General features: G+C 49.9%; 14 protein-coding genes across 14 annotated transcripts; 4 read left to right on the forward strand and 10 right to left on the reverse strand.

Moving 5' to 3' along the window:
* Window positions 1-99: 99 nt before the first annotated feature.
* On the reverse strand, window positions 100-934 carry BBK36DRAFT_1181792 (hypothetical protein; the record flags this gene model as incomplete). The annotated part of the gene is made up of 2 exons (XM_024896267.1): window positions 100-393; window positions 449-934. 2 exons carry the CDS (start codon window positions 932-934, stop codon window positions 100-102), a joined length of 780 nt encoding a protein of 259 aa, XP_024746705.1.
* A 646-nt stretch (window positions 935-1,580) lies between these two features.
* BBK36DRAFT_1126391 (hypothetical protein) lies at window positions 1,581-2,297 on the reverse strand (the record flags this gene model as incomplete). Its single annotated transcript, XM_024891375.1, has 1 exon — window positions 1,581-2,297. One exon carries the CDS (start codon window positions 2,295-2,297, stop codon window positions 1,581-1,583), a length of 717 nt encoding a protein of 238 aa, XP_024746706.1.
* A 691-nt stretch (window positions 2,298-2,988) lies between these two features.
* BBK36DRAFT_1162107 (hypothetical protein) lies at window positions 2,989-3,885 on the reverse strand (the record flags this gene model as incomplete). The annotated part of the gene is made up of 3 exons (XM_024894418.1): window positions 2,989-3,431; window positions 3,488-3,610; window positions 3,807-3,885. 3 exons carry the CDS (start codon window positions 3,883-3,885, stop codon window positions 2,989-2,991), a joined length of 645 nt encoding a protein of 214 aa, XP_024746707.1.
* An 896-nt stretch (window positions 3,886-4,781) lies between these two features.
* Window positions 4,782-5,243, forward strand: BBK36DRAFT_1171626 (hypothetical protein; the record flags this gene model as incomplete). Its single annotated transcript, XM_024895603.1, has 2 exons — window positions 4,782-4,844; window positions 4,938-5,243. The coding sequence occupies 2 exons, from the start codon at window positions 4,782-4,784 to the stop codon at window positions 5,241-5,243; spliced, it is 369 nt and encodes a 122-aa protein (XP_024746708.1).
* Window positions 5,244-5,947: 704 nt separating this feature from the next.
* On the forward strand, window positions 5,948-8,237 carry BBK36DRAFT_1181795 (hypothetical protein; the record flags this gene model as incomplete). Its single annotated transcript, XM_024896268.1, has 4 exons — window positions 5,948-6,384; window positions 6,418-7,318; window positions 7,426-7,950; window positions 8,010-8,237. The coding sequence occupies 4 exons, from the start codon at window positions 5,948-5,950 to the stop codon at window positions 8,235-8,237; spliced, it is 2,091 nt and encodes a 696-aa protein (XP_024746709.1).
* Window positions 8,238-8,703: 466 nt separating this feature from the next.
* On the forward strand, window positions 8,704-9,884 carry BBK36DRAFT_1181797 (hypothetical protein; the record flags this gene model as incomplete). Its single annotated transcript, XM_024896269.1, has 2 exons — window positions 8,704-8,719; window positions 8,908-9,884. 2 exons carry the CDS (start codon window positions 8,704-8,706, stop codon window positions 9,882-9,884), a joined length of 993 nt encoding a protein of 330 aa, XP_024746710.1.
* A 71-nt stretch (window positions 9,885-9,955) lies between these two features.
* On the reverse strand, window positions 9,956-11,407 carry BBK36DRAFT_1181799 (phosphoglycerate mutase-like protein; the record flags this gene model as incomplete). The annotated part of the gene is made up of 2 exons (XM_024896270.1): window positions 9,956-11,020; window positions 11,072-11,407. The coding sequence occupies 2 exons, from the start codon at window positions 11,405-11,407 to the stop codon at window positions 9,956-9,958; spliced, it is 1,401 nt and encodes a 466-aa protein (XP_024746711.1).
* Window positions 11,408-13,808: 2,401 nt separating this feature from the next.
* BBK36DRAFT_1181801 (Cloroperoxidase) lies at window positions 13,809-15,457 on the forward strand (the record flags this gene model as incomplete). Its single annotated transcript, XM_024896271.1, has 3 exons — window positions 13,809-13,822; window positions 14,622-14,771; window positions 14,836-15,457. 3 exons carry the CDS (start codon window positions 13,809-13,811, stop codon window positions 15,455-15,457), a joined length of 786 nt encoding a protein of 261 aa, XP_024746712.1.
* A 177-nt stretch (window positions 15,458-15,634) lies between these two features.
* On the reverse strand, window positions 15,635-16,981 carry BBK36DRAFT_1181805 (hypothetical protein; the record flags this gene model as incomplete). The annotated part of the gene is made up of 1 exon (XM_024896272.1): window positions 15,635-16,981. The coding sequence occupies one exon, from the start codon at window positions 16,979-16,981 to the stop codon at window positions 15,635-15,637; it is 1,347 nt and encodes a 448-aa protein (XP_024746713.1).
* Window positions 16,982-17,680: 699 nt separating this feature from the next.
* On the reverse strand, window positions 17,681-19,426 carry BBK36DRAFT_1126491 (hypothetical protein; the record flags this gene model as incomplete). The annotated part of the gene is made up of 1 exon (XM_024891384.1): window positions 17,681-19,426. The coding sequence occupies one exon, from the start codon at window positions 19,424-19,426 to the stop codon at window positions 17,681-17,683; it is 1,746 nt and encodes a 581-aa protein (XP_024746714.1).
* Window positions 19,427-20,047: 621 nt separating this feature from the next.
* On the reverse strand, window positions 20,048-20,434 carry BBK36DRAFT_1081970 (ankyrin repeat protein; the record flags this gene model as incomplete). Its single annotated transcript, XM_024888922.1, has 1 exon — window positions 20,048-20,434. A coding segment is annotated over one exon (387 nt), but the record flags the coding sequence as incomplete, so codon positions are not given.
* A 1,533-nt stretch (window positions 20,435-21,967) lies between these two features.
* Window positions 21,968-23,302, reverse strand: BBK36DRAFT_1181810 (hypothetical protein; the record flags this gene model as incomplete). The annotated part of the gene is made up of 2 exons (XM_024896273.1): window positions 21,968-22,211; window positions 22,290-23,302. Coding segments are annotated over 2 exons (1,257 nt in total), but the record flags the coding sequence as incomplete, so codon positions are not given.
* A 1,143-nt stretch (window positions 23,303-24,445) lies between these two features.
* BBK36DRAFT_1136305 (hypothetical protein) lies at window positions 24,446-25,202 on the reverse strand. The gene is made up of 2 exons (XM_024892939.1): window positions 24,513-25,202; window positions 24,446-24,466 (listed from the first exon to the last, which is right to left on the reverse strand). The coding sequence occupies exon 1, from the start codon at window positions 25,191-25,193 to the stop codon at window positions 24,573-24,575; it is 621 nt and encodes a 206-aa protein (XP_024746717.1). The 5' UTR covers window positions 25,194-25,202; the 3' UTR covers window positions 24,446-24,466; window positions 24,513-24,572.
* A 1,366-nt stretch (window positions 25,203-26,568) lies between these two features.
* BBK36DRAFT_1143883 (hypothetical protein) lies at window positions 26,569-27,957 on the reverse strand (the record flags this gene model as incomplete). Its single annotated transcript, XM_024893631.1, has 1 exon — window positions 26,569-27,957. One exon carries the CDS (start codon window positions 27,955-27,957, stop codon window positions 26,569-26,571), a length of 1,389 nt encoding a protein of 462 aa, XP_024746718.1.
* Window positions 27,958-27,972: the final 15 nt, after the last annotated feature.

Consider the following 27,972-nt stretch of genomic DNA (forward strand, 5'->3'; position numbering starts at 1 on the left):
CCGGGCATCCGATTGTTATCAGGGATATGACTCTACATGAACATACTACCCTGAGGAGCTATCGTGCAAACATTATTAGCCGACACGGCTCATGGGTAGTTATACCATTGTGTGGTTGTGTATCGCCTCGTGGCCACCATTCATTTCGCTCTTCGTCCTCAGCCATTCCGGAAACTCCACCCAACGATGTCTATGCACCCACTCGACCACTGCGCCGTAGTCACGGCATGTATGTACTTCGTCCAGCACAAACTCCTCCAAGTCATCCGTAGTGACAAGTGTCAAGTCGGGATGACAAAGTAACTGAGACCGAACGTAGTCGAGGCAGTGGAGCATGTGAGTCTCATCCCACGGAGGAGGCGTTTTGGACATGAGGTTTTGGCGGATTGAATTCTAGAAGCCACAGTTAGACTTGTGATAAGTCTCCGAAAACTTGAAAATCACATACTAAGCAGTGAAGAGCGTGGAAAACGTCCACTTGGTAAATGCTCTGGGAAGAATCTGTTGGGGACTGCGCCGATGGCCTCAATCCTTGACTTCGGGCCCATTCCGTGTCCAGCGATATGACGCCTCCGGAGCCTAGAAGGTCTCTCCAGTATTCATTGGCATCGAGAGTATCAGCCATGTGATGGGAGCCATTCTGAAACTTTGCGGAAGTATTGTATGAGGCAAGCAGCGACAAGCCGTCAAGAGAAGTCTCTTGTCGTAGTGCCCGTTTTGCCTGATGCAGTGCAATGAAGCCCGATACGAGGAGGGCACACAGAGCTACCTCTACCAAGAGAACTGCGGCATGGATAACAGAGGATGCTCTCAGTGACTGTTCTAGGCGATGCAGGCGTTTGTTTGTCTGTGATGTCCCAGTCTCCGCGGAGTCGGAATCATCCCCTTCTGGGAGACGGTTGTATTCAGCGTCTTCTGTCTTGGTCGTGAACATCTTGACTTTCTCACCCAACATCGCACTTTCTTACAACCATCAGACAATAAGACAATTTTCTCAACACGTCTATGTTCACACAAAGTATGTATGCCCGAATGCGCTCTCCTCAGTCTGGAGTAGGTCAGATGGGGGGGGCGATACTAGCCCAGCTATTTCCTGGATGTAACGTGCTAGGAAGGAATGTCTACCACAAGTAAGGTGCCGTATGTTACTTGGTCAGTGGAGGAGCATTAAACAGCTTGCTCGCGTCTTAGCTCGAAGATAGTCTTAGTCCAAATCCTAGAGACATGGGTTTACGAAAGAGGGGGATCTGCAGTGGCGGTCTTACATGCATGATCCTCTGGTCTGTCCTGGCCTCTAGACTATCGTGGCCACCCTCTTGCTCTCCGTTGAGAGGTGAGGAGTTACTGAGGGATTCAAGCATGGAAAGTGAGATGATTATTACTGTATTTTTTTGACTGTAGTTTTATGGCAAAGAGAGAGATCAACTGACAGTTTCATAAGCTATATCGCGGATACTGGGCTCGATCGTAGAGTGTTGGATAAAACACGGGAGTCCGCGGATGTCTCAACGAGGTTATTATCCTTATAGGGAATACTGAGTAAACTCTGTTCAATATAGAGCCAGTTTGACGCCTAACTATCATGCACATATGGGGTACTTGACAAAAATCTTCGTCCCAGAGTCCTTCATGCCACCCGGATCCCCTCCAATCATCTGAACACAATGATTCGTATGGTGGGAATTCGCCGTGTACGAATCAATCCTCAAGTTGGCGTCAAGAGCCACCCTGTGAAACCTCTTCCACACATACATGCAGTGAACGACATGCCAGTCAAACGTCGTAGTGAAATGGCCGTAGTCACCCTGATGAAGCTCCTCCATCGTCAGATTCTTGCCGTTAATCTCATATGGCCAGTCGCGGCCCTCATACATGAGCTTTTCGTCCTCCACGTCGTCTTCTGTGAGACAATCTTGAGGAAGCCATGAATGTAGCACGATGCTGTATCGGCAGCCGAGTGCTTGGGCATCTGCTGGGGAGTTGCCGCAGTCGCCGTGAGACCAGCTCAATGGAAGACCCGTCTTCTCATCTGCGCCCTCACGAATCTCGGGATACGGTCGGTTGGATCTCATGTGGTTGTTGGCAGAGAGGAATTTCCATAGACCGAGCGCGAGCGCAACGGTCAAGATCCCAAGTAGATATGATGAGATCAAGGCGAACAGGCGCCGTTGCGGCTGTCTTGCAGAGTTGGCTTCGTAAAGGAAAGCTTCTTCGCTCTCACTGCCCTCAATTTTGGCATACTCGTCTTTGAGCGCCTGTTTCTTGATGAACGGAACGCTTTCACGAAGACGATTCATTATGATACGATAATTGCTGTTGTAAAGACATGCGTGAGCAGAGATTCAGATGGTGATGTCGGGAAAATGTACAAAGATGCTCTCTATCCCAAGACATGAAGCGACGGCTTTTAGTCATGAGCGCCTACTCGGATGCCGAATTAAGCATATGAGCAAGGCCGAGGATACTGATCCTTAGCCTTACATGGGTCCGAATCCTCCATCAGACCCCATCATGTAGGGTTGCATCCTTCAAGCTGACGGGTGACTCGGGACCGTTGAGATACCCGAGATTCTTTCCTATTTAGGTAGGTGGAAATTGACTTGCCGTAGGACGACAGTCAAGCTCTGGTGATGCATGCTGATAGCGCATTCATGAGCTGTGCTAATGATGTTCGTGTCAGATATGAAGACCTTGATCTTCCCAGAACTCTTATTTACTACTGCAGGTTGACGCCTATGATAGCCGTCACTTTTGCTAAGTTACGTTACATATATAGACATTAAATCGGGAAACATGGGTAAATACAGCTCGTCCTTCGTAAGAGGGGAGCCAGGCACTTCATGTGACGATGACTTGGTTGAGATGTAGTGCCTTTCTTCTTGGGCACTCATGCATGTGCGATCGGACCATCACCATTGTGTCTGTATTTACACATTGTATGATACGACTCGTTTATGAAAAATGTAAATGTGGCTTCTCTGTTTAGCTCTAACTTGGCCGCCTAATCGGAGCTCCTTCAACCTTGTGAAACTGGTCAAAGGTCTCGTCTAGTCTATGCTGAGCAGCCCATTCTCGAATCTTGTCAAAATCCTTGCACGTATGCGTTGTTCGGAGGTTCCCAAACATCTTCTGCTTCTCCTCGCTCCACTCCCAGTATATCGTGCCCACGTCGGATGCGCATTGAATGGACTGCCTGAGCTGCTCATAGCAGTGTTCCAGATGATAGATGTTATCATCGGCCTCTTCTGAGCCAGAAGTCAGATCAATCTTGAAGACGTCTGGATACACAATTTTGCGCATGAAGTTGAGACAATGGAGTTGGTGGAATACATCCAATTCCACCATGTACATGTTCGGGTCGTGGGCGGTTGGTGTTGTTGCGTTTGGGAGTCGAGCTGCCATTGACGCCGGTATTTGCGATATGCCAATGTCTAAGTTGCAACTTGGTCAATAATCTCCTCAACTACAAAAGTAGAAGTTGACATACCGTTGAAAAGGCTTTCCCATCTCTCATTGACTTCGTCAGAGTATCCCTGGTAGGCAGATCTATCACCATGAAGACCTCCCGTAAAGACCACTGTTTTGTACTCGACTGCAGATTCCGCTGGAGCTATTGGCCAAGTCAGAACAGTTATTCTCTCTTGTGAGAAAAGGGCACTGACAATATACTGCGTTCAATATTCGCAATTGAGCAAACTGCCGATATGAAATAGCCCATGTTAAGACAAGTGCTATTAACAGCACAGCGTTGAGGGCGATAGAATATGGAAGGAACTTTGCCCGTGACGCGTCTTTTGATGTTTGACCGTTGTGGTCATTGTCTCTCTCATCGTCAGCGAGTAAATGCTCCTTATCATGATACTCTTCAGAGGACTTTCTCGACATGTTGGCTGTTTGCTCTATGCGCCGGTCAACTTGTCACGCACATGAAGTGAAGAGGAGAGTTGAGTTCTGAACGAAGTGACCTCACGTATTCGACCAGAAACTCATCACTCTTGAGATTGGCCGAGTGTTGCAGCAAGCTATTCAACAACTAGGGCCAAGGTTACATTCGCACCACGAGGACAAGCATCCTGGTTTGCCACTGACTCGACGTATCAAATCTCATGTTAAACAGAACTCACCATTGTTATTTTTGCCACGTCGAATCTCCCCACCTTTGCTGATGCGGAGGAGTTGAACTAGCCCCCATGTAAGCTTGAACGAGCTTGAACGAAGGATCTGAAATATGCAAGTACTTCCGCGGAGCTACTGTGGGGGCTGTCTTGTTCGGTAACTACTTTCAAAGCAGACGATCCTCCATGGAGGAGTCGCAGGCGTGATCTGAGATGCATATTCTCTCACAGGTTGCTTTGATCATTGGCTCAGAGCAATTGCAAACAAACGATAGGCTCAAGTCTATGCCATAGGGAAGAATCCGAGTGAAACCAATGCAACGTATCCTCATCATAATCCCTGCTGATCGACCATCATCATGTATCGGGCGTCAGCAGCTGTATCGAAGAGGACCGGTTAGTGTCCTTGATTGGAATTTGCTTGAGCTACTACATTGTCAACATGCTTGCAATGAGATATGCGGTGTGCTCATCAAGTTCTGCTTGAACGCCGAGTAACCGCAGGCTTTCAACGGATCGGCATATAACATGAGTGGCTGGTCTCCGACCCCAACATAGCTATTGATACAATATCCTGTCCCTTACATCGTCTTCAAACACTCAAAGACACTTCGCTACTACAACCAGATCTCAGTTTACCTTTATCAGCCCTCACAATCTATCAAGATGAAGATATCTCAACTTCTCCCTCTTGCCATTGCTCTCCTGAGCGCTGTCGACGCCGCACCAGTCGAACAACGCGACACCACCTCAGTCGATCTTGCTGATAACGAAGCTGGATGGGGAAAGCGAGGCACAGCCGTGGACCCTACGAACAACCAGGCAGGTTGGGGAAGACGCGACACTGCCGTTGATCCTACAAACAACCAAGCTGGTTGGGGGAAGCGTGATACCGCCGTGGACCCTACGAACAACCAGGCGGGCTGGGGTAAACGGGATACAGCCGTTGACCCTACCAATAATCAGGCTGGTTGGGGAAAGCGTGGTACCGCCGTCGACCCTACCAACAATCAGGCAGGCTGGGGTAGACGCGATACCGCTGTTGATCCCACGAATAACCAAGCTGGTTGGGGCAAACGGGGCACAGCTGTTGACCCTACGAACAATCAGGCTGGTTGGGGAAGATAAAGTGATATGGAGTGGGAGGGCGAACGATCAAGAGACGATGAGGGGGCAACATTTGAAAGATTAAAATATATCACCTGATGAAGGTTTTCCATACTACGCATATTGAGATATAAGTGATTCCATTTCTGAACCTCCTAAAACTGTGATGACTCTATAAGTTGGAACACAACTATTGCTACACTCTTTTACACTCTTCATTCAATGCTTGAAATGCCGGATATCTCTCGATGTGGCTTACGATTTCGGATACTTCGGAACAGGAGTTTCTGGTCAAACCATGTACTAATCTAGCAACATTCCAACTTACTGCAGCGTTTTCAGCTGCTGAAGGCCTTAAGCTTTTAGAATATGCCACATGTACTGCCTATACTGCCTTCAATCGCCCATTTACGGCCTCGAGAATGTATAGTTGATAATGCTAACTTCAGCGGGGCAAGCCCTGACCGGACACATAGATGGAACTCGACAAGCATAGCTAAGTGGCGTCCGAGAGAGTCACTTCCTACAAAATGGATGGTGTTCTCTTCACTCTTGTCTCTTGAAGCTCTTGACTTGGGAGAGTAAACAGCTTTGGAAACATAACAACTTGCCGAGCCAAGGTAAGCGTGCTTCGTTCCAACCCGGCAACCTTCCATGGATTATAAAATGACGTACTTCTATGCCAAGGTATACTCTAGCTCAACTCAATGAGAGATCTCGAAACTATGGCGACATTCGCACAAAATGATGAAGAGCCTCCAGATGAAAAATTCAGCCATCTCCGAACTTCCAAATCGAGCCACCGGCTGAACCAAATCGAGAAGATCAGAGCATATGGAGTTGGTGATCTGGTGGCCTTGCCTCAGCTAGTCGTTTGCGGAGACCAGTCAGCTGGTAAGAGTTCGGTCTTGGAGGGAATCACAGGAATTCCATTTCCTCGAAAGGATGGCCTTTGCACACGATTTCCTACGGAGATCATTCTTCGTCATACAGATGGGGAGTCGATCAATTACACGGCTAGCCTCAGGCCGCATTCTTCGCGGACGGCAGAGGTCCAGAAAAGGCTCTCTGCCTATCGCAAGGAAGTCAAGGACCTATTAGAGCTTCCTGGAATCATCCAAGACATATCGCGATTGTTGAACATTGGTGGCCACGCCACCTTGTCCGACAATACACAACAGCGGATGGGTGTTAGCGAAATGTCCCAGAACAATCATGGCCATGCATTCGCTCCTGATGCTCTTCGCATAGAAGTTACTGGCCCTATTGGATTGTATCTCAGCGTGGTAGACCTACCGGGACTGATATACAATCCCAATGAAGAGCAAACCGAGGAAGACGTCGAGGCGATACATGCTATGACCACGTCGTACCTCGAGAGCTCTCGAACGATCATCTTGGCGGTCCTACAAGCGGGTAACGATATGGCTAACCAGTCGATCATCAAATTGGCAAGGAAGCACGATACTCTTGGCCAGAGGACTGTGGGAATCATCACAAAGCCAGATCTAATCAACAAGGGTACTGAAGCCAGGCTTGCACGAACTGCGAACAATCAGGGTAACATCAAACTCAAGTTGGGATTCTTCCTTCTCAAGAATCCAAGCCCTAAAGAACTCGAAGGAGATCTCAGTATGAAGGATCGATCAGATCTGGAAAGCGGATATTTCTCGAGTCCGCCTTGGACGACCCTGGGTCTCGATATGAACCGAGTAGGGGTAACAAAGCTCCGATCCTATCTTCAGGAGTTGCTAGATACCCACATAGAGCGAGAATTACCCAAAGTTCGCCAGGAAATCAAGACGTTTCTGGAGGTGAAGGAACACAAGCTGCAATCTCTAGGAGACGCTCGCCCCACGGTTGACCTCATGAGGATCTTTCTCACGAGATCGAGTATGAAGTTTTATGAGCTGCTGCAGGCGGCTCTCGATGGGAACTATCACACCATTGATGCTGCGTTCTTTTCCGAGGCCCATGGTTCAAGACTGAGGGCACGTGTGCAGGAATTGAACACCGAGTTTGAGGCTCGTATGCGGTCATCAGGTCAAAAAAGAGAATTGCTAGAACCTGAGCTTACCGAGAAACCGGGTGCCAAGGTCGTCAAGAGTCTAGCACACTCATTGGATCGGGAATTAGAATTGATGAAGTGGGTTCAGCAGGTCTGTACACCAGTTCTTCGGCTACAGATCTTCACTAATCCAAGATACAGGCTCATTCCCGCACACGAGGAAAAGAATTGCCTGGCAATCATAACCCGGCTCTCCTGGAAGAGCTCTTCCACGAGCAGTCGTCGCCTTGGTTTAGTATTGCCCAACGTCACGTTCTTCGTACCTCCGGGACAGTGGCCCAATGGGTGCTTCTTGCCGTCGAAAGGCTCTATCCCGAGGTGACTCTGCGGAATCTTGTCTCCGGAATTTTAAAGGCGTGGCTTGATGAAGCAAAGAAAAGTGCGCTTGAAGAATTGCAAAAGCTAATTGATGACGAACGACGGAGCCCATTGACGTATAATCACTACTTTACGGACAATGTCCAAAAGTCTCGATTAGACAAGCAGAGAAAAGAAGTACAGCGGGCTGTGCTTGCTAAGAAAGATCATCTTGGAAGAGTACATCTTGACAATGACCGAGATATTGAGAATTTCGTTGAGGCAATTGGATTCTTCATCACGGCAGATATGAATGAAGAAGCTTGCAACGAGGCTATAATACAGTTAGGCGCATATTACAAGGTGAGGACTCTCCTCGTATTCTACTTGTCATGAGGATTGTTCGCAATGACAATTCCTAGGTCGCAATGAAGACATTCGTCGACAACGTCGCCCGGCAAGTCATCGAGCGGCACATGATATCACCCTTGCCAAATGCCTTCTGCCCAAACTCAATTTCCGAGCTTTCGGAAGAAGACGTGGTCCGCATTGGCTCAGAGTCAAAGCAGCAGGTTGAAAAGCGCAAGAAGCTGGCCGCGCAAGTCCAAGGGCTGAAGAAGAGCTTGAGAGAATTGCAAGTGTCTGTGTGACTCTAGTCTCGGCTATTCTTTGCGCTCTTTGCGTTCGTTATCCCCTATTTGTGTCCCAGTAATATTCTGGATCTACGTAATATTCTGGATCTACCTGCTCTTTGCTGGGCTTTTTGCCAGGTAGTTTGTTTCCCTGAAGGGGTTGGAGTTGGATTCAGGTGGATTGTCCTCTTGGTCTTGGTTTTCCTACCGGGTTTTCCCACGATCCTTGCGTGAATACGGAGAGGACAACCCTTAGACATGAATAAACGAGTTTGATCTTGAAATAGTACAATCTTAGAAAAGTAGTTGTGAGATCGGGATCGCGATTCCGAGGTCTCTATTCTGGTCAGCGGCCTTGGATGTCGCCATTGGACAAACCTTCAACGCCACAGAGCCCGTGAGCTTATGTATTCCCACATGATGCGCTCGTCCAGCCAACGATTGGCCTTGACAGTTGTCAGCGCTAGGAAATCGCCTGATTTCAATGGACATTCCAAAAGGTAGGAAACTATTCTTGAAGTCGTCTGTGTGAAAGATGCTCTCGAGGGGTTCAAGCTCACTTGAAAGCATTTAAAGACCAGCTCGAGGTGTGGTATCGTTCGTTAACCAAGAGCCCAGAAACCTACCCAGCAGCATAGAACTTGACGATCGATCGAATTCGTCATGAACTGGAAACCTCTAACAAAAGCTCTCCATCACGTCCATCACGGACCAAACAGCACCATATACACCTTCAACAAAGATCACAAGCCCACCCTCACAGTCGATTCCGGCACCGAAGTGACCTTTGACAACACCCACGCCGGCTTCGTAAACCTCACCAAAGACACAACAACAGCAGATGTCGCCGCATTAGACATAAAATCTGCCCCGGAGCTCGAAAAGTTGGTTGGCCTACTGTACGTCAATGGCCCAGTATACGTCAACGGCGCCGAACCAGGCGACATTCTCAAAGTTGAGATCCTCGAATTGCAACCCGGCTCATGGGGCTGGACGGCCATCATCCCAGGAATGGGCCTCTTACAAGACGATATTCCAGGCCCTCATCTCAAGACGTTTGATCTCCCCGGGGGTCAAGACTACGCCGTGTTTAAGCCGGGCATACACATTCCGCGTCAGCCCTTCTACGGCACCATGGGCGTCGCCCCGGCAGAAGGCGACCAGTACTGCTTGTTTCCGGGCAACGACATAGGCGGAAACTTTGACTGTCGATACTTAGGCGAGGGCTCAACGCTCTTCCTCCCAGTCAATGTCCCCGGTGCGCTATTTGGCGTCGGTGACGCGCACTTTTGCCAAGGAGACGGTGAAATCTGCTGTCTTGCGCTGGAAACTACGATGCGCTCGCGGATGCGTCTAAGTGTCATCAAGGGCAAGGAAAGGCTTGGCGGGCCGCACTATGAGACGAGCCCGGAGCGGGTAAAGGAGATGGTGAGTCTTAAAGGTAAAGGAGAGCACGGGGCGATGATCACAGGAGATGATCGCGATACGGTTGTGAAGCAGGCTGTGAAGGAGATGTTGAGGTGGCTTGAGGAGGAGAAGGGACTGACGAGAGTGGAGGGGTATATGCTCTTCAGCCTTGTTGGAAATCTGAAGATGATGCATGAGATTGGGCTGGGCGTGTACACTGTGTCCGCGAGTATCCCTCTAGGAATATTTGTCGACTGATGGTGGAGAAGATGTAAGTAGTAACAGCAAATGTGTATCATGCAAGAGTAGCTAAACAGCGCAGCAGATAACTATGAGTTGCACAGAGCGATAATGTCTTCTGGCACATACACCTCCAGAATGTCAATCAACTGGCTCAGCGGAATCCAGTCCAAGGTGCCGTGAATGCTGCGCAGCGTGTGTCCCGAGTACAGAACGCGAGCATAGTACGCCTTCTCCCGCTCGGCCGTCGTCTCCCAAACCTCGATGGCGACGTTGGATCCCATTGCAGGCCATCGCAGCTGGTTGATTCCCAGGGCGCCCAACACGGGACCGATGTCGCCGTCGTGGAAGAAGGTGTGCGAGTAGACGTACTTTTGCTTCTTATTCAGGACGGCCTCCAACCGTCTGACAACCTCGCCGATGAAGAGACCCTCGGTGGCCTGGATATACTTGACGACCTGCGGGTTGCTGCGCCAGTAGTAGTTCCACTCCCAGTCACCCGCGCGGAAGACTTCCTCAGCCTGGCTTTCGGAAACGCACTTGGACGCGTCGTTGAAGCTGCAGGGGAGCTTGTATCCATTGCACAGCCGTGCCTGGAAGTTGTCGGAGAAGTGGTCAAAGGTGGTCTGCCACGCACTGCTCGTGGCACCTAGAATATCGCCCAGCGACTGTCGAAGCTCAGCCGTGACGCTGAGATGCTCGTTCCATTCGGGCGTGGACTGGATGGACGACAGCGTAGCGCCTTTGGCATTGCAGGGAATCCCACCGTTGACCGTGTCAGGCCCGGGCTGTTGGTGGAGAGGCACAGAGCCCGAGTAGTGAGGCCACAGACCGCGCAGGACGCCTCCAGCGCTCTGTTGGGTGAGAGTCGCCGAGCTGGATCGTAGCCAGACCTTGTCGCTGGGTGCATGCGGAATGAGGCCCAGCTTCTCGCCGTACAGAGCCCAGAGGTCCTTGCCCTGTTGGACGCCGTCGAGGAGACCGCCGGTGGTCAGCTGAGGGAAGAAGCACGTTGAGTTGATGTACGGCAGAGCATCGACAAACGGGTTGTTAGGGTCCGTGTAGACGCTGGCATAGACCTGGAGGCCGTTGGTGCCGTGTGCTTGACTACCGTACGAGAAGGCTTCAAAACTCGAGCAATCAAACGGTTGGTTCTACATTGTTTCAGCAGAACTCATTTCCGTATCACTCAAGGTACAACTAACCTCTCCGCCTGGAGCCAGATTGTACATGGTGCGTCTCTGGTGCCTCTGCATATACTCCAGGTACACCAGCTTGGCGTGATGGTCTTTGGGCATCTCATATTCGCTCACGCGCGGGTGCGGCATGGAGCAGTAGTCGTATATGCCATACGGAGAGCCCTGCGAAGCCTTGTCGGCCGGAGCCCTATAAGTCCCTCCATACGTCCCCAGCTCGCTGTTGCTGATGTACGAGGTGTCATTGAGGCCAGTGGGATAGAAGGTGTCGACTGGCGACAAACCGGTTGCTGAGGCCAGGAGGAATTGGGACAGGACGCCCGCTATGGTGACGCGAGTCAGCATTATGAGCGAGATGGAGTTGGTTATGGTGAGGATGAAGGTGGCATGTTTACCTCCTTGCAGCATTTGGTCTTGGGGCACGTCCGAAGATATAACGGTGATGGCCTGCTGCAATGCAAGCACGTGGGTGTGCTTGAGCAGCTTCATCCCACGCTCATGCAGGAACAGAAGCGATAGCAGAGACAGAACCCACGGCTAAATGAAGTTGTCGACGACAATGGCGATGATAATGGCAATGATACCGTCCAGGTCGTGCATGTAGCTATTCTCGATACAAGATAGCCTTGTCAATAATGCTGTGTATAGCCTTCACCGACGACTAAACCAGCAGCCTCGTCAGCACCTAATTTGGCTCCGGAAATGTCACTTCCCAGGGTGTTTCGCAGAGAATCGTGATTGTTGTGACTTTTGCATATCGGAAGCGCCAATCTGTGCTGCGAGCCACTTGTTGGAGATGCTGGTCGCACGTGCCTGTTTCCGGCCTCGTTCTATGGTTAGCAGATCCGCTGTTGACATTATCCGGGCTTCTGGATGCAGCGCTTGCATCTCGAACCATCGTGTAGAAGATTGGAGACTTGAGTTGAACAAGAGAATGTTCCATCTATATCATTTTTCTTAACTTAAATAATACAATTTGACAAAAGATTGAGAGTGACAAGCTGTATCATGTTCGCAACAGTGGTGATTAATAGGTAGCTGATAGTGTCCATATAAGTTCTACATGGATCTACTAGAAGAGAGCGGCGTTATCACAACCGCAACACATATTGGTTCAAGTGAAAGATATCATTGCTAAGAAGCCGATTGAAACAAATCTCTTATAGAAATCGAGTTATTCATGGTCTATCGTGAAGAGATTCGCATGGCTTATCGAATTTTAGTAGTCTCCTAGACGTGAAATGAGGAATACAGGGTATCCAATGCAGGAAAATCCGTCTTAGCTGAAGCATCTGACCCTCATGAAAATACCTGAACCCCGGCCTCATAAAGCTTTACTGCTAGCTTTAGCAAACCACGCTGATTCACCTATCTGGCACTTTGCTGAGGTGGTTGGCATCAATCAGCTGTAAACAGTCTCCCGCCATCGTCTTGGGGCTGCTATCACTGCACCAACAAGCCAAAGATAGATCTGGCCCTCTTCTTGTTATCATCATGTTACACCGTCTGGAGATTCGGGTTCGCAAAAGCGGCTGACCCAAGTCCCAGGATGGGGAAGGCTCTCTTCTCCCGGAACTGAGACACTTACCGATCGCCGAGATGTGAGACATGTTATTTCCACCCTTTGTGGGGGCCGAAGCGCTGCTATTCGAGAGAATGGAGAGCTGAATGAATCCCTCGCATTTCATTACCTGTGCAGCTCTTGGATTCACTCGGAGTCTTGGGGGTAATTTTGTTGTCTTCAACATTGCAGCCTCGTTGAAGCATACAAAGACGCAATATTGTGCACACCCAAGATGACCACTATTTGGAAAGTACCGAGCTATCTACGTCTCACTATTTCCCTACACCTAATCAATCCCATATACTCGACGACAAAAAAACATCCCATCAAGAAGGACATGCTCCCGGAATAGGACTTTCTAAACTTGGATTTTGCCGAAACACGTCAAGAGACAGTGTGTCCATTCATCCCTGGTCTCCCGTTGCTAGCTCAAGAACCCGTAGCCCTCGCTTCCTCCCTTCAGCAGTAAGCAGAGAGCTGGAAAGGCTATAATTCTGCAAGGGAGGACAAAAACGGCCTACTTCCGGATTGCACCCAAGCATCCCATATGTTGACCGTATCCTATCTTTGAACGCGCGAAACTGTGGGCTAGTAGTCAGGGAGGGAGGAGTGAAAACGGTGTTGGAGCGGCCTTCCGTCGCTTAACTGCATAACGCCTCCCGTGATCGAGGCAAAGCCAGATCATACGCCGATTGATCGGTACGAGCCGGATCACGGCATATCAAGAAGCTATTTTGGGGTCCATGTTGGTAATCGAGATCGTCCAACTACAAAACGATTCCGGGGGAGGATGATTCGCATTGTGTCAATGCTTCGGACAATAGATCTCCAATTACTCCGGGACACATTGACTAGCAGATTAAAGAGGCCGTTTTCGAGGCCAAGGCATGACGCTTCACTCTCCCTACCTAACATTGTTTTAGGTTGCTCAATTCGCCGGCTCCTCTTGTCCAATCGACAATTTACATCGGCGTCTCGCTACCACTAGCAATTTCTTCGCCTGCTGTACGACCACTACTATCTAATGAACATGTCAGAATGGACATCGCGAAAACTAACGAGAGCACTCGGTTGTAGCGGCAGGGGACGGATAGGGCCAAATGCCAACGAAACCGTTGGTTGTCTCATGGATCGCGAGTCATCCAACCACCCCAGCTGCCATGATCAGAGGCACAGACTGAGATGTACCTTTGGATGTAATGAGTATACGCCAAGAGATTGGCGAAAATGGAGGGCTGTAAAACTACGATGCAAATTGCCGCTGCTCTGTTAACTTACACAATGCCAAGCGTTACATCTCCCCAGCCGTTTGTAAGTCGCGGGGGTGGTATGGACGTTTCCACAACTTGTCCACTTCCCCACGGCCACGATCTCCCCATCGACGGAATTCCAAATTAAAAATGATGCAGTATATGCCGACATCCGTCTTCGAAACGGCCACCTGCTGCGAGGGAGAGCCAACGGCAACCCGCAGAATGACAAATTCGGGATTCCGAGTCCTTGGGTTGGGCCACTCAGATCGGGAAAAGAGGCGTAATGAGCCCCCCCCCCCCCGCAACTGCAGAGAAGCAAGGGCAAAAAAACAACAAAAGACAAAAAACAACGTCTCAGACCTGCTCCCCGCGATGGCATTGGTCTACAAACGGATGTTTTGGACCCGGACAGATTGTGCGCTACTGCATCTTTCTTTAGATTGACGGTGGAGGCGTTCAAAAAAAGAAACAAAACAGTAAATTGCAGCATATACGAAACAGAATGTCTTACCTGGGCGGAGAGCGTAGCTGCAAGTTAACGGAGAGACATGGCATCTTCCGGCGCGAGCATTTGCGTTTGTTTTGCTGTTTATACGGTTGAGAGATGTTTTGAGCTCTTAAATAGCGGCATTGCCCGCTCTGATTTACATCTACTTAGCTTGTATAACTGCCCTTTTGTATCGTTGTGCTTCAGCCTCCCCTCAGTATTCGTATCTATACATATCGATATGCTTTTCTTTAGTTCTCTTCTGTCATTAACAACCCTTGCTACGGCAGCATGTGCCGGTAGCAGATTCCCGAGACCACAGATCCAGCCTTGGGTGCCTCCTGGACCAGATGATTCTCGAGGACCGTGTCCTATGCTCAACACCCTTGCCAATCATGGCTACCTGTAAGAGCATCTTCAACTTCGACAGTACTACCCGTCTCGAACCTGGTTGCTGACAGACTCCAAGACCTCACCATGGCCACAATATCACAGCCTCACAAATTGAAAACGCCTTCACCAGATTCCTCAACGTCGAAGCAGGCTTCGCCGATCCCGCCAGAGACTTCGCCAAAGCCTTCGGCCATGACGTCTTCAACCTGGTCGACCTCAACACACCAGGCATCATACAGCACATCACCTCTCTCACCAGAGACGACTACACCCCTGAGGAGCCTCACCTGAAAGCAGATCCGCTCCGGATAGAGCGCCTCCTCGCTGACAGCGACACTCCCTTTCTCACCGTCGACTCCATCGCAAAGTCCCGTCTGCGCCTTATCAAAGAGTCAGAACCTAGAGTCCTTCCCGACAACCAAGTCACGTTTACTCTATTTGAAGCTGCAATGACCCTTACCATGATGTCCGATGACAGTCCCGATGCGGACTTTCATCCGCCTCCTTCGGCATACAAGGGCCCCAAGGACCGTATTAGGACCTGGTTTGAGGAGGAGAGGTTTCCCACGGAGTTTGGTTGGAAGCCGTCAAGGAGGACGATCAAACTGGCTGATATGAACCCTGCGATTGACGCGATTGTGAAGTCGATGGAGAAGCAGGATAAGACGAGTCACATTCCGATGAAGTTCCACAGTTGATAACGGAGTGTTCTTATGGCTCTTACGTTAGATATTGATCGGATTCTATGTATATAACAACGATAGTGAATTCTATTCCCGCATTCTTACTCAACAACACTCTCATTCATGCATCAGAGCGTTTCTTCCAAAGAGCGCTTGAACATGACTGAAGGTCCATATCGGGCCTCATACTATCTATGCCTTCCACGGACTCATATCATGAGCTACCTTCCATTTCTTCATTGTCTCTGTATCAAAACTAACAAGAACCTCCAGATCGCCATTTGCAAGTCGAGGAAACACCACGGGATACCGCTTCGTCTTCCACGTCGGCAGTCTAACAATCTCGCAGTGTCCGAGTTCAGCGCCCCAATCGAGCTCATAGACTCCCTCGTCGGCCCACGAGACTACGGAAACGCTTGCCGGCTGCTGGCAGAGCTTGAGACTTGTGACATCTTCCTGCTTTGCCAGATGCTTGACGATGGCGCTCATTTTGTCTCCATCTATGATATTAACGCTTTGGCGTACAGCTGCCGCGACGTTTGCGATGGCTGGGACGGAAAGGGTCTGATCGGTGGAGGTTCCTATGGCAATGAGGTCGGCTTTCTTTGCATTCACTAGCGACACCCCAAAGGCTGCACCGAGGTAATTCTTAGGCAATGGCGGATTGAACCGACTGCGGTAATTGACGGCAATCCGCATAGAGCATGTCTCGTCCATATCATGGCCATCAGCTGCATCCTCAGAAGAGACGATTGTTCCCCAGAGAATTGCAGTCAATATGTCGCTCGTCGATACCCAAGAGGTCCCCTCGGGCAGATGCTTGTTAACTTCGACTTTGAGGCCTTTCAGATATTCTGCAGAGTACCTGGAGAATTGAGTTTCCATCTCCGGAGGCTTTGATGTCTGGCTCGCCGTGTTGCTGCTCTCTTCTTTGTGGAGCAGAACTGGCGTATCAGCGGGAACATTGTGAGATTGTCTGACGATTGCCGAGCGATCGAGCCAGCTTTGATCAAACCCGATAACTTCGGAAGAGCCCGTTCTGCAATGTGACGCCCAGGTCTTGAGCAGGGAGCCGAACGCAGTGATGTCGGCCGTTGAGTGGTGGAGACTGACGCAGAGCAGACAGCCTCCTTTGACCAGCGACAAAACTGCGCGAAAGACCGGGCTGGGCGACTTGTTTGAGGGACTGAGATCAGGCGAAAACAGATCGAGTCCGTCGAAAAGCGCGGGTTTGAACCCGCCGGACTTTAAAGTGTTGTAATCAACCGCCGTGAGGAGGTTGGTGACGCGAAACAAATCGCTCAACGAGTCGCATGGCGGACTCAAGGCAACGGAACCTTTGGGATGGTCCCTGGCCACTATCCTTGAGGCGAGATATGGCACGTCTTTTAACGTTCCTGCAAGGCCAATTTGAAGGATATCGGATATTTGAGGGTTTGACGATGGGAAGCAAAGGATTTGGCTGACGTATGATCGTGGCATTATCCACTCAAGTGGAGAGAGTTGACTCAACTCAAGAGTCTCTCCGATGGCTGCCATGATGATGTGTGAGAAGTTGGCGTATGTTGAAGTGCAAACTGAGTTCTTTTCCGGGAGTTTGTGTGATAAAGTCAAGAGAGATTTAAGCAATAAAGTTGATGTCAAGGAACACCTTATGATAAGGTAGATGGGGATTGACGTTTGTCAGCGATCGGCAGTTGTATTAGCTCTAGACTGTCCACAACATATGCTCAAGGTTCAATATCTGCCACCCCGTCTTGCCCGTCCAAGCTATTGGACCTTTAACTGAAACTGAGCATAAAGAAGCGCAATCCACAACAGAAAAGCCATCAGCAACTTATTTTACATCTATCGCTCGAACATTCAATTTTGTCATTCAGTAGATAGATCAACTTGTGGGTAATGAGAGTTGAAGCCTGAAAGACGAGAAGAACAGGCGCCAAAGCCAGTTATCGTTCAGTTCGGATGAGCAATGCATGTGCGTAAGTTTCCATCACCATTTGTAACTTCTTCGTCAAACGCTATTGGAACGGTGCTGATAATGGTTCAGTACTAGCATTGTTCTAGTATACAACGATCCGAATATGTCCCCCAGAGAAAGAAATTAAGAACTATATAAGGCGTGACGAAACATTAAGACCAGGAACGCATTTCACATTACCTACTCATTTGCTGGAGCCTTGCTTCTATAGAACTGATGCTGTGAAGCCTGTGATACTTGTAACTCTGCGTAGCAGCCTAGCCTTCCTTTTCCTTTTGGTGTTCAAGGAGTTCTGTTATCCTTCGTCTGATATCTGTCCATTCAACAGGTAGAACTTCCACCATTTCCTCCGTGGCCTGAAATCCTTCCCTTCGCCGATCGAGAAGTAATTCTATGAGCTTTTTCCCATTGACGTGCTGATTGATGAGTATCGCCTTGACCACGTTGTCGGTAATCTGAAGCTGCTCTCCCCGCCGGTCAAGAAGTAGCCTTATCATCCCACGAGCAATCAAATAATCATTTCCAGCTGCAGCTATCAGCACTTTTTCAGTAAGCCGAAGCTGCTCTCCCCGCCGGTCAAGAAGTAGCTTTATTATCTCATGACCACGATCGCAATTTCTAGCTGCAGCTATCAGCACTTCTTCAGTAATCCGAAACTGCTCTCCTCGCCGGTCAAGGAGTAGCTTTACTATCTCATGACCATGGTCGCGATTTCTAGCTGCAGCTATCAGCACTTCTTCAGTTATCTGAAGCTGCTCTCCTCGCCGTTCAAGAAATAGGTTCATGATCTCCTGAGCATACCCGTGATTTCCAGCTGCAGCTATCAGCACTTCTTCAGTAATCTGAAGCTGCTCTCCTCGCCGGTCAAAAATCAGCTTCATTATCTCATGAGCATACCCGTGATTTCCAGCTGCAGCTATCAGGACTTCTTCAGTAACCTGAAGCTGCTCTCCTCGCCGGTCAAAAAGTAGCTTCATTATCTCATGACCGGCCCCTTCATGTGAAGCTGCAGCCTTTAGAATTTCTTTAGTGATCTGGAACTGGTCCTCCAGCCGGTCCAGAAGCAGCTCGATTATATCTTGGCATCCCTGTCTTCTAGAGAGTGCGAGCTTGATAGTGGACTCCGTAACCTGGACCTCTGATCCTCCTTTATCCAGAAGCAGCTCGATTATATCTTGGCATCCATGTCTTCTAGAGAGTGCAAGCTTGACAGTGAATTCTGTAACCCGGACCTCTGATCCTCGTTTATCCAGAAGCAGCTCAATTAGATCTCGTCCGTTTGGGTTTGCGATGGCTTTCTCCAATGCCGTGTCTGTGATCCGAACCTCTGATCCTCGTTTATCCAAAAGGAGCTCAATGATTTCTCGTCCATTCAGATTTGCGGCGGCTGTCTCCAATGCCGTGTCCGTGATCCGAACCTCTGATCCTCGTTTATCCAAAAGGAGCTCAATGATATCTCGTCCATTCGGATTTGCGGCGGCTGTCTCTAATGCCGTGTCTGTGATCCGAACCTCTGCTCCTCTTTTTTCCAAAAGTAGCTCGATTATATCTCGTCCCTTCGGGTTTGCGGCGGCCGCCTGTAACGTTGTGTCTATGATCCGAACCTGCGTTCCTCGTTGGTCCAGAAGTAGTTCCATAACTCCTCTTCCGGCCTTTGCGTTTGCAGCTGCAGCACTGGCAATGTCTTCCAGAACCATCACATTCTCTCCGTATCGGCTAAGGAGCAGTGCCACAACAGTGGCGTTGAAATATTTCGCAATCAAAGATGTTACGTCTGCACTCTCGATATTCGCCCGTGGTTGGTTGAGAAGCAGTATCATGATATCGTTTGCGCCGTTATTCAAACGGATAGCATCAACAATCTGTTTCGTAAGTTGCACATGTCCTCCGAGATGGCCAAGAAGGAGTGTCATAATTTCCACACCGCAAAACCTGCCAACGACAGGTACCGCTGCCTGCGTAATGCGGATGTCCACCTGTCGCTGCTTTAGAAGTGTCTCCATAATCTTCTGCCCATTCGAGTGTCTGCCCACACATTCCACTAGCTCATCTGGAATCGGGATCGGTGTCTGGATGTGCGCTTGCCAGTAATCAAGAAGGATTGCCGCGATCGCTTCACCCTCAGATCCATTCAACGCTGCAGCTCCGAACAATCCTTCGATTCCATCCGCTGTGTGAAGACCATCCAATAGCGTGCTGAAAATCTTAAGTTTCGCTTTGCAGATGATTTCTTTTTGCGGCAAGCCATTCAAAACGTAATGTATGGCCATGTGCCACCCTTTTTTTGCAGCAAGTAACACATGTTCCATCGTAACTTCATTCTCGTTGTAATTATGATCGAGAAATCTTGTTTTCAACCCGAATTGGGAATTGGAGACCGAAAGGTCCATGTCTCTGCATGTACATGGTGCATAGTAATCCCGATAACACACTCTGAGATTGATGGTGATTCCCATATGTTGTTTTGCTTCGTGGTGTTCCCAAAGAAATTCAGCACATGTGAAATTGCCATTCTCAAGTGCCCATTCCAAAGCTTCTTTTCCTTGAATTTTCAAGTTGGTTTTTGACTTGAGCTGTACTAATAGGTCTGCAGTCTGTCTCCTGTCAACTTTTCGTCGTCGGTTGTTCAAAAGTGCAGCATAAAGTGGTGTGTGGTCGTTATTATCCATGAGATCAACTTGGGCTCCTTGTTTAACCAGCCACTCGATGGCGTCATGACGACCGTTAATTGCTGCCCAGTGAAGTGGACTTCGGTTTTGTGTGTCTTTGGAGTATATATTTACGCGTGGATCGCTCAGTAGCTTTTCCATTACTGAAATGTGGCCTTCACCAGCAGCGTATGATAGCGGAGTTCGCCGGTCCGAATCTTCAGTAAAGGGTAGAGCGTTTGCTTCCATTAAGATGGCAACGACGGCCAAATGTCCATGTTCTGCAGCATAACTTAATGGTGTCCGGCCATTCCTGTCCACAGAGTCCACAACGGAGCCAACCTGTAGCACTGTTCGAACGAGCTCGAACCACCCTTCCTGAGCCAGAAACGACAGTATAGTGCGGCCACTTTCCTTGTCAATGGGGAAGTCATTGCCCTGCTCAAGTTGGCTGATTGACCAAAGAGCCTCCTCTCTCTCACGTGCCATAATAGCATTGAGGACGTCTTGTCCCGTCCGGGTTTCTCTGGGCCGTTTCTGGAGTGACACGTAACGGTCTATCACGTCGTTTGCCGAATGTGACGCTGAGGAGATCCTCTGTAATTCCATCCATTTGACTCCTCGTTCTCCAAAGTCTTGCCGGTCCCTAGAGAAACAGGCGTACCGATAGAGCTCGCCCAGCTCAATCATTGCAGTGTCTTGAAGTTCGCCTGATTCAGAGATCAACCCCCATGCCCATCGAAGAACTCCTTCTGCTTCTTTTAGGTAATCACCTCTTCTGAGATCCTCGGCGATCCGATAAGCAGTTGGGACAGCCTTCACAGCACGTGGGAGGACAGAACTCTTCCGCAGCGCTGGTATGATGACTAGTGATGCATCTTGTTTCGAACCTAGGCCACTCGCCTCGAAGGATTCGATCAGCTTAGTAATAAGCTGATGCTCCAAGCGCATCGTGCTCTTCTCTCTCGTGACTGTAGTCGCTTCTTTGTCGACGTCAAATAACGCCGCAACAGTACACAGAAAAGACTGGTAGATGTCTTGGGAACATAGAGTAGGAATGTGCTTCGAGTTGATCTTGACTGCTCCCACGGTAGGTCCTTCCAAGGCGTCAATGCCATGCCAACCAAATAGTCGTTGATAAGAATCCAAATTGCCGAATAGAGGGCCAGGTGCGGGTGGCTCATCTTTGTCAACCATTATGGGTTTGTAATGCTGCCATATGGTTGTCACGTTTGTGCCCTGGTCATCGGCTGGAGAGCTTTCCTTCGTAAATGATGTCAGGGTAAAATTAGGACTTGTCCCTATCCAGAACTGGATATCTCTCCATGCCTGTTCCGTTTCAACTTCGGTTCCCGCTGCTATCGTCCTATACACTGGTATGTCTGAGGCACTCGAAGTTCTGAACCCAAAGGATTCTCCCTCTGTACGCGGATCGGAAATGATGGACCATGACCACAGTCCGATGATGGCCTCAAGAAGGTTCTGGTCCACGGTCCAGAGAGAATCCTGCTCCATAAGCGAGATTTCTATGACTTTGTAATTCGGATCATGATGAGACCATTTGTCGAAACTCCCTGTCGCGATATTCAACGACCAACCGATGAGTTTTCTGCCCTTGATCTCATCTTTTGCCTTGGCGTGAGCAATGAATATGGACATGCTATCTTCAATCGCTTTTTTTAGCTGTTGGGCCTGCAAACGGCCGCTCACCAAATGGTTGTCCCAGGCATTGGATAGCTTTGAATCGGCGTTTGCTGGTTGTCCCGTAAGTTTTGCAAGCCTAGATCGATATTCCCATGCTTTGTCTTCAGATGCGGCAGAGCCTTGTTGTAAAACACTTGAAGGTATTTCCGCAACAACACCCCAAGAGCATCTCGGTTCGTTCGCGCCCTTACCTATTTGTAGAGCAAGCCAGTCCAGTTCATGGCTGCTGACTTCATCGGGGCGATCACGAAGGGCATTTGCCTCAATGCTCAAACGTTGCGTCCTCAGCAATGCTCGGACGATACTCATCATTATGGTGATTGCGAGTTGCAAGAGGGAAACAATTGAGTGTAATGCTCTCAATCCAACGAATTGGAATACGAAGCCCATCGTTGTTATCAACGTAGCAATTAACACTGAGACCTCAATAGAGGGCCTTTTCAGCTTTTGCAAAAGGGGCTTTCTCTTTGGGCTCATCAAAAGGGCTTGTGGTCCAGAATTTGAGTCAAAAGACGGGGGGGCCTTCCATGAGGTTATGTAGCTGTTCGTGGACTTGGAAAATAGAAAGGGATCAAAGGTCTGATCTCCGACCACCTGGTTACCGGGCTGAATCACGTAGAGCATAGGGCCCTGTGACACGTGTTGGCCGTTCGGGTCGTCTTTTCGCTTGAACACTCTCTCCTTGGTGCTGTCATTCACCAGAGTGGCACAGAAGAACATGCCGAGACTGACACAGACTGTACCAACGAAAACAAAAGGAAATGCCCATGGATCAATAGTGCTATCGTTCTTTTTCCACTTTAACTGATATTTGACGACAGCGGCCAATACGATGACTGAGGATTGGGCGAAAAATCCGAAAATAGCTGCTGTGATGTAGACCCATGAAGACCGCTCGACGATCCCTATGTTAAGGGAGAGATTGGGATTTGGTGCGAAGTCGTTGGATGAATCGTTGGCTGATGAGAGACGATTCTCAGCTTCATCATCTGAATCGTCGAGTCCCTTTTCTTGCCATCGGTTATCGTTGAGTATCGTCTTCTGGAAATATTCTCGAGAAATGTTGATCCCGAACTCGCGCTTATCGCCATCTTCGTTCGCCTCAAGGAGCGGATCATAAACAACCTCTAAGATCTTTGGCCGACCAAAGACTCTGATGATAGCGCCGTTGTGATATAGCTCGCACACATCGCGACTTGTAGAAGAGCATAGTTCAGCCTCAGCAATGCCACCTCCTTCTTGTGCGCGGCCGATGAACGCTCGCAAGGATGGGCTTCCGCAGACCCGGATGGCGGAGACGACTCCGGTGAGGATACCGAGCGGTGCCATGGCAAAGATGAAGTTGTCGATGACGGTTGTTGACTCGCTGAGGAACTGCTTGGTTGCTTGTTCGCCGAACAGTGCAATCAGTGGCGTGAGGTCCGTGGCCAAGTTGTTGGTAAAATCATCCCACCATGATGCCGTGACGGGCGTAGCCAAGCAGGCTATCAGAAGAAAGTGCAAGTAAATTTTGTTGGGTTCCAACATGGTTGGAATATCTCTCCGGATAGGAGGTAATCTCGAGGCCGCAATGCTCGGGTATTCAGTGAAGACACAACATCAAAGAGAAACTGACCTGGCACACTGAATTCCACTTGACGATCTGCGAAAGATTCCTAGTTGTGAGGACATCACGAATGCATACTGCACGTAAACAAAAGATGCGGCTGAATTTGAAGTTGGGGGGGCAGGATTCCTGTTTACCTGCATGTAAATATCTCGTACCCCCCACGGCCAGTGGAAATATTGATGGAAATATCGATTTGACTGCAGACGTGGCAATGGTTTATAGGCTGCCACCGAGTATGCCTGATTATAACCGAAGACTTTCGATTGGTGTCTGCATCTTCCGGCTGCCATGGTCATGTTGCATCGCTGAACATGGTTACAGACAAGGAGAACAGGGCGGTTTTCTGCAATATTAAATTGGCAGCCTGGAAGCCGAACAGAGCCACACATGGGAGCCTGAAATCAGCTGTGACCAAAATGAGGCTCGATATGGAGTCCAGCGCCTACCATCAGATTTAGCATTTATGGACGGAATCTTCCCCGCTTGATACCGCTCAATGAAAAAGTAGAGCCGCCACTGGGGTCCTCGATATGCCAGAACGATCGTACTTAGGCTGCCCTCCCATCTACCTTCTACGCCATTGTGAGTCAACAAATGTCTCCTGCAATAACAGTAAGCTTTGCCCGAGTTCCCATATAGACAGATACAAAGATTGTCGGGCTATAAGGAAACGCTCGTCTCGTTTATTAATGATGTTACTTGATATACACTCCATATATAGCCAAATCAAGAGGGATATATTGCCTTCAATCTGTAATCCGTGTCGAATATCGAACGAATGGGCTTGCTTTATACAGATAAATAACAAAAGTAGTAGCCAATTCCAGATCTCCGAGCATCGTCACTCATGGTTCCGAGAAGACACCACTAGGCGTATGGAGACGCTGGTCCATCTTGTTCACTTAGAAACATTTCTATGGCCTGACCAGATCCGGGATTACGAGCGTTTCACGCAGACAATAAGCTCTATCGTTCCGCTAAATCCCCTAAGAGCCATGCCGCGAAAAAACCAGAGGCACGAAGAGAGACCAAAAATTGCCTTCATGCCATCAATTACTAACTCATGAAGCGTTTATATACAGGTTACTTGGAGGCATAGGCATGATCGCTCAATCCCAAGCGCATGCAAGTCCTCCAACAATATACATGAAACCTCTCTCCTCCCATCAGCCAACACACTGCAGGCGTTTACTGACGAGTCCAGAAAGCAGTGTCCGACCAGGTGATGCTCATGGGACCAGTGCCGCTGTCGGTAGTGTAGGCACCAAACTTGTCGTAGAAGCTTCCACCAGGAGCATTGTCGTCACGGAACGCCAACTGGCCGTTGACGTACACGCGGTAGCTGTGGATATCCGCATTGTGAACCGTGTTGATGGTGACGCTGGAGCCAACGTTCGCAACGCCCGTCGCCAGCGTGGCACCGCCCTCGACGCTGTACAGACGACCGCCGGTGTCAACAGCAAGGATGAAGTACGGGCCCGCGTCGCCGTTGAAGGTCTGCTTGATGGCGATGCGGCTGCCGCCCATGGAGTTGATCGTGAAGGTGCCGGCGAACTGGTGGACGCCGGAGCTGTAGTCGTTTGTGTAGCGGCGCTCGGCGCGGAGGTGGCCGTTGGAGCAGCCGGAGCCGGAGGTGCTGCCGTTGGGGCTCGTGGGGATGGTGAAGGTGTTGCCGCTGACGCTGCCGCCCGCGCAGGTCTGCGTCTGGAAGCCCGGGTTCACCGAGACCCAGTTGCCGCTCTCGACGGGCGTGGCGGCGAAGACGGCGGAGGCGGCCGAGAGGGTGGCGAGGAGGGTCTTGACGAGCATCTTGACGGTTGGTGTAAAGACGGGTTGATGGAGGAGGTGGAGTTGCGTTGTGGTGAGGATAAGGGGAATAGGATAACATCTTGTCGATCCGGATGGCCTTATATATAGGAAAACTACTCTTATTCCATCACCAATGGGTCGACGTCTCAGAACTACACGAGTAGCTACGCAATAAGCAATATCCATTTCGAACAAAAGCAGCGGAGCAGATGGAATATTCCACCTATGACAACCGCCCGCCTCTCGGTGCCGTCGTTTGAGACGTACCAAGTCGGGAAGGTCTTTAAGCTGAGCCCCTGACACGCCTAGCGCTGGTCGGCGTGGTGTAAGTCCCGTCGATCCGCCTTTTCCCAGCAGAACACGTGTGGAATGCCCGCTCGAAGCACTTGTTGTTGTACACCATAGTCCTGTTCGGGACACGAGCTGGCGATGTGGATGCGGTGGCCATTGGTGGAAGAAACTCTGGGCAGGGCGTCCAAGGCATTCACCTGGAGATTCACCTGCTGGATCTGGAGGCAGTACGTTGTCCGGTTGCGTGTTTGCTTTGCAGGTGAGAACCTTATTCATGGCCTTGCAAGGATGGTTAGCCTACTTGTAGTTGTAGTTGCTGGCACTACGTATTTGAGGACTGTCGTGTTTGCGATGCCCCGCCAGCAGGCCAGGGGCTGTTAAGCAGATTGCCCAGTAGGGAGAGGCATTCCAGCTGCTTTTAGGGGAATGCGAGCTTTATAAACGTCCCGTAATAGCCGTAAAGTCAGGCGGTGATGTTGATGATTCCATAGAGAAGATCCAGTATGACAATGCTGATGCCGGCAATCAAGGTCAACACTTTGTTCGAGATGAGAGTTGGCCAATTAACTGCATTGACTATGCTGTCTTGCCAAGTCTGCCAAGTTCTATTACATCTTGCATCGGCAATTCCGCTGGAGGTGTACTTTCTACACGAGGTTCTCGTAAGCTTGGTGCGGTTATACACCAGCTGCGTGTCAATAACTCCGAACGCATGCGCCCGACTGTTTAGAAAGCAACAGTATTGATATGGTGAATGCTATGTTGAAGCTAACAATCCTGGTGGCTTGCAGAAGCCAACTCAGCTTTCATTCCTTCCTATACGGACTTGCCTGACCTGGAAGCAAGGAGTTACACGAGATCTGAAGCTGTGAGAGACTCAATCCAGCGCCTCAACTCGCCGCTTGTCGGCATCCTACGTTATACCCTTTCTCGCCTGAGATTCTCAGCTCAAACCATGTGTGAATAAATCCACCACTCGGGAAAAGAGGCAATCCTTCAGCCTCTCGTCAAATGCAGGTAATCAGACAGACAACCGCCTCTCGACAAGCCTTCTCTAACAACATGAACAACAATTGTCAACCTCTCAGTCATACCGCACACTTCGGCTCCGTGTCTCTCCCAGAGTCTGAAACAAGGAGCTGATCTGCTCTTGATAGGCATTCCGCATTCGCTCCATCTTCTCCTTCATCTCCCTCAGCTCCTCTTCCAGCTCTCGGTTCCTCTTCTTCAACGATTCTTCGCGTCGTGAGGATGGTGGCGGCGTCATCATCACAACATCCTGTAACGGTCGCTTGGTCGGAGTGACGAATCGGACGGGAGTGCGAAAAGTGCTCGTCGTCGGGCTTATAGGCGTAAATAAGCTGCGACTCCAGATCTGAGGCGTCGTCGGTGGTGCAAATTTAGCAGTCGGCGTCTTCGGCTCTGGCGTCTGGGCTTTCGCATTGCCTTGGCCTCCTTCAGCAGGCTCGGCCATCGCTCTCTTCAGCTTTCCATATTCAATTGCTTTTATATGGGCAATGGAGGCATGGTGCTTGGTGTGATTGCCTCTGTTGGAGAAAGAATGTTGAAATTTTGGACAATCGGGTTCGTCACAAGTCAGGCTGATCTGTGTCTGTGCGAGTTTCATTCGAATCTCTGCGGTCGGTGAAGCCGGATTCGAGTCAACAAGGCGCGGATGCAAGTGCTGGGCAGTCGCAATATGGTGATAGTAGCTCTGGCTGGTTTTGAGCTTCTCCCCGAAATAGGCGCAGTGCTCAGCAGTGCAGCGAAACTCCCTTGCAGCTTCTTGCTCCCTCGTGATGTCGGCAATTGATTTCCCCGAGTCGCGAAGTGACTCGGAGTATTTCATTGCGTGGGTGTGCCCATGCGACTCGACATGTCGAACAAAGTCGGGTTCCGTGTAAAAGATGTGTTGGTACCGGCGACAGGAGGCCTCGGAGCACATCTGACCCTCTTCTTCGGACAGATCGTCTTCTGTGGTCTCGCCGTCCATGAGACTGATGACTTCGGCGTAGTTGACGCGCTTTGCCGAGCCTGGACTCTGAAGAGCCTCTTCCGGGAAAAAATGCTCATGACCGGGAGTGTTGAGCGCGTGAGAGACAAACTCGGCCTGGTTCGCAAACAGAGTGCCTTTCATTTCGCAAGTTTCTTCGAGACAAATCCAGTTGAAGTGACCACTACACTTGAAGTGTCGCTTGAGGGCCGGTCGAGCTGCAAAGTTGGCGCCGCAGTCTGAGCAACAGTATGGCGGGTTGTGCCACTCGTCATCATGTATGCGGCATTCTTCGATGGTTTCGAAGGTGAAGCCGTCACAAGTTTGATGAGGACAGGCGAAGAGTTTGTCTCCCTCGCCTTCTGGCATAGGGCCTTCGACCACATAGCCATCCGGGGCAGTTTGGACGGCGTCATCGGCTGGATGATCGATAAAGTCATTGGCGCGGCCTTTGACGAGGTCGTCGGGGCGATCGTCCATCATGATTCGTTCACG

This window comes from Trichoderma citrinoviride, assembly GCF_003025115.1.
Source record: "Trichoderma citrinoviride strain TUCIM 6016 unplaced genomic scaffold BBK36scaffold_13, whole genome shotgun sequence".
NCBI lineage: Eukaryota > Fungi > Ascomycota > Sordariomycetes > Hypocreales > Hypocreaceae > Trichoderma > Trichoderma citrinoviride.

Coding starts and splice junctions, on each gene's coding strand:
- BBK36DRAFT_1136305 (XM_024892939.1), bottom strand. CDS start 25,193: ATGCTCGTCAAGACCCTCCTCGCCACCCTCTCGGCCGCCTCCGCCGTC.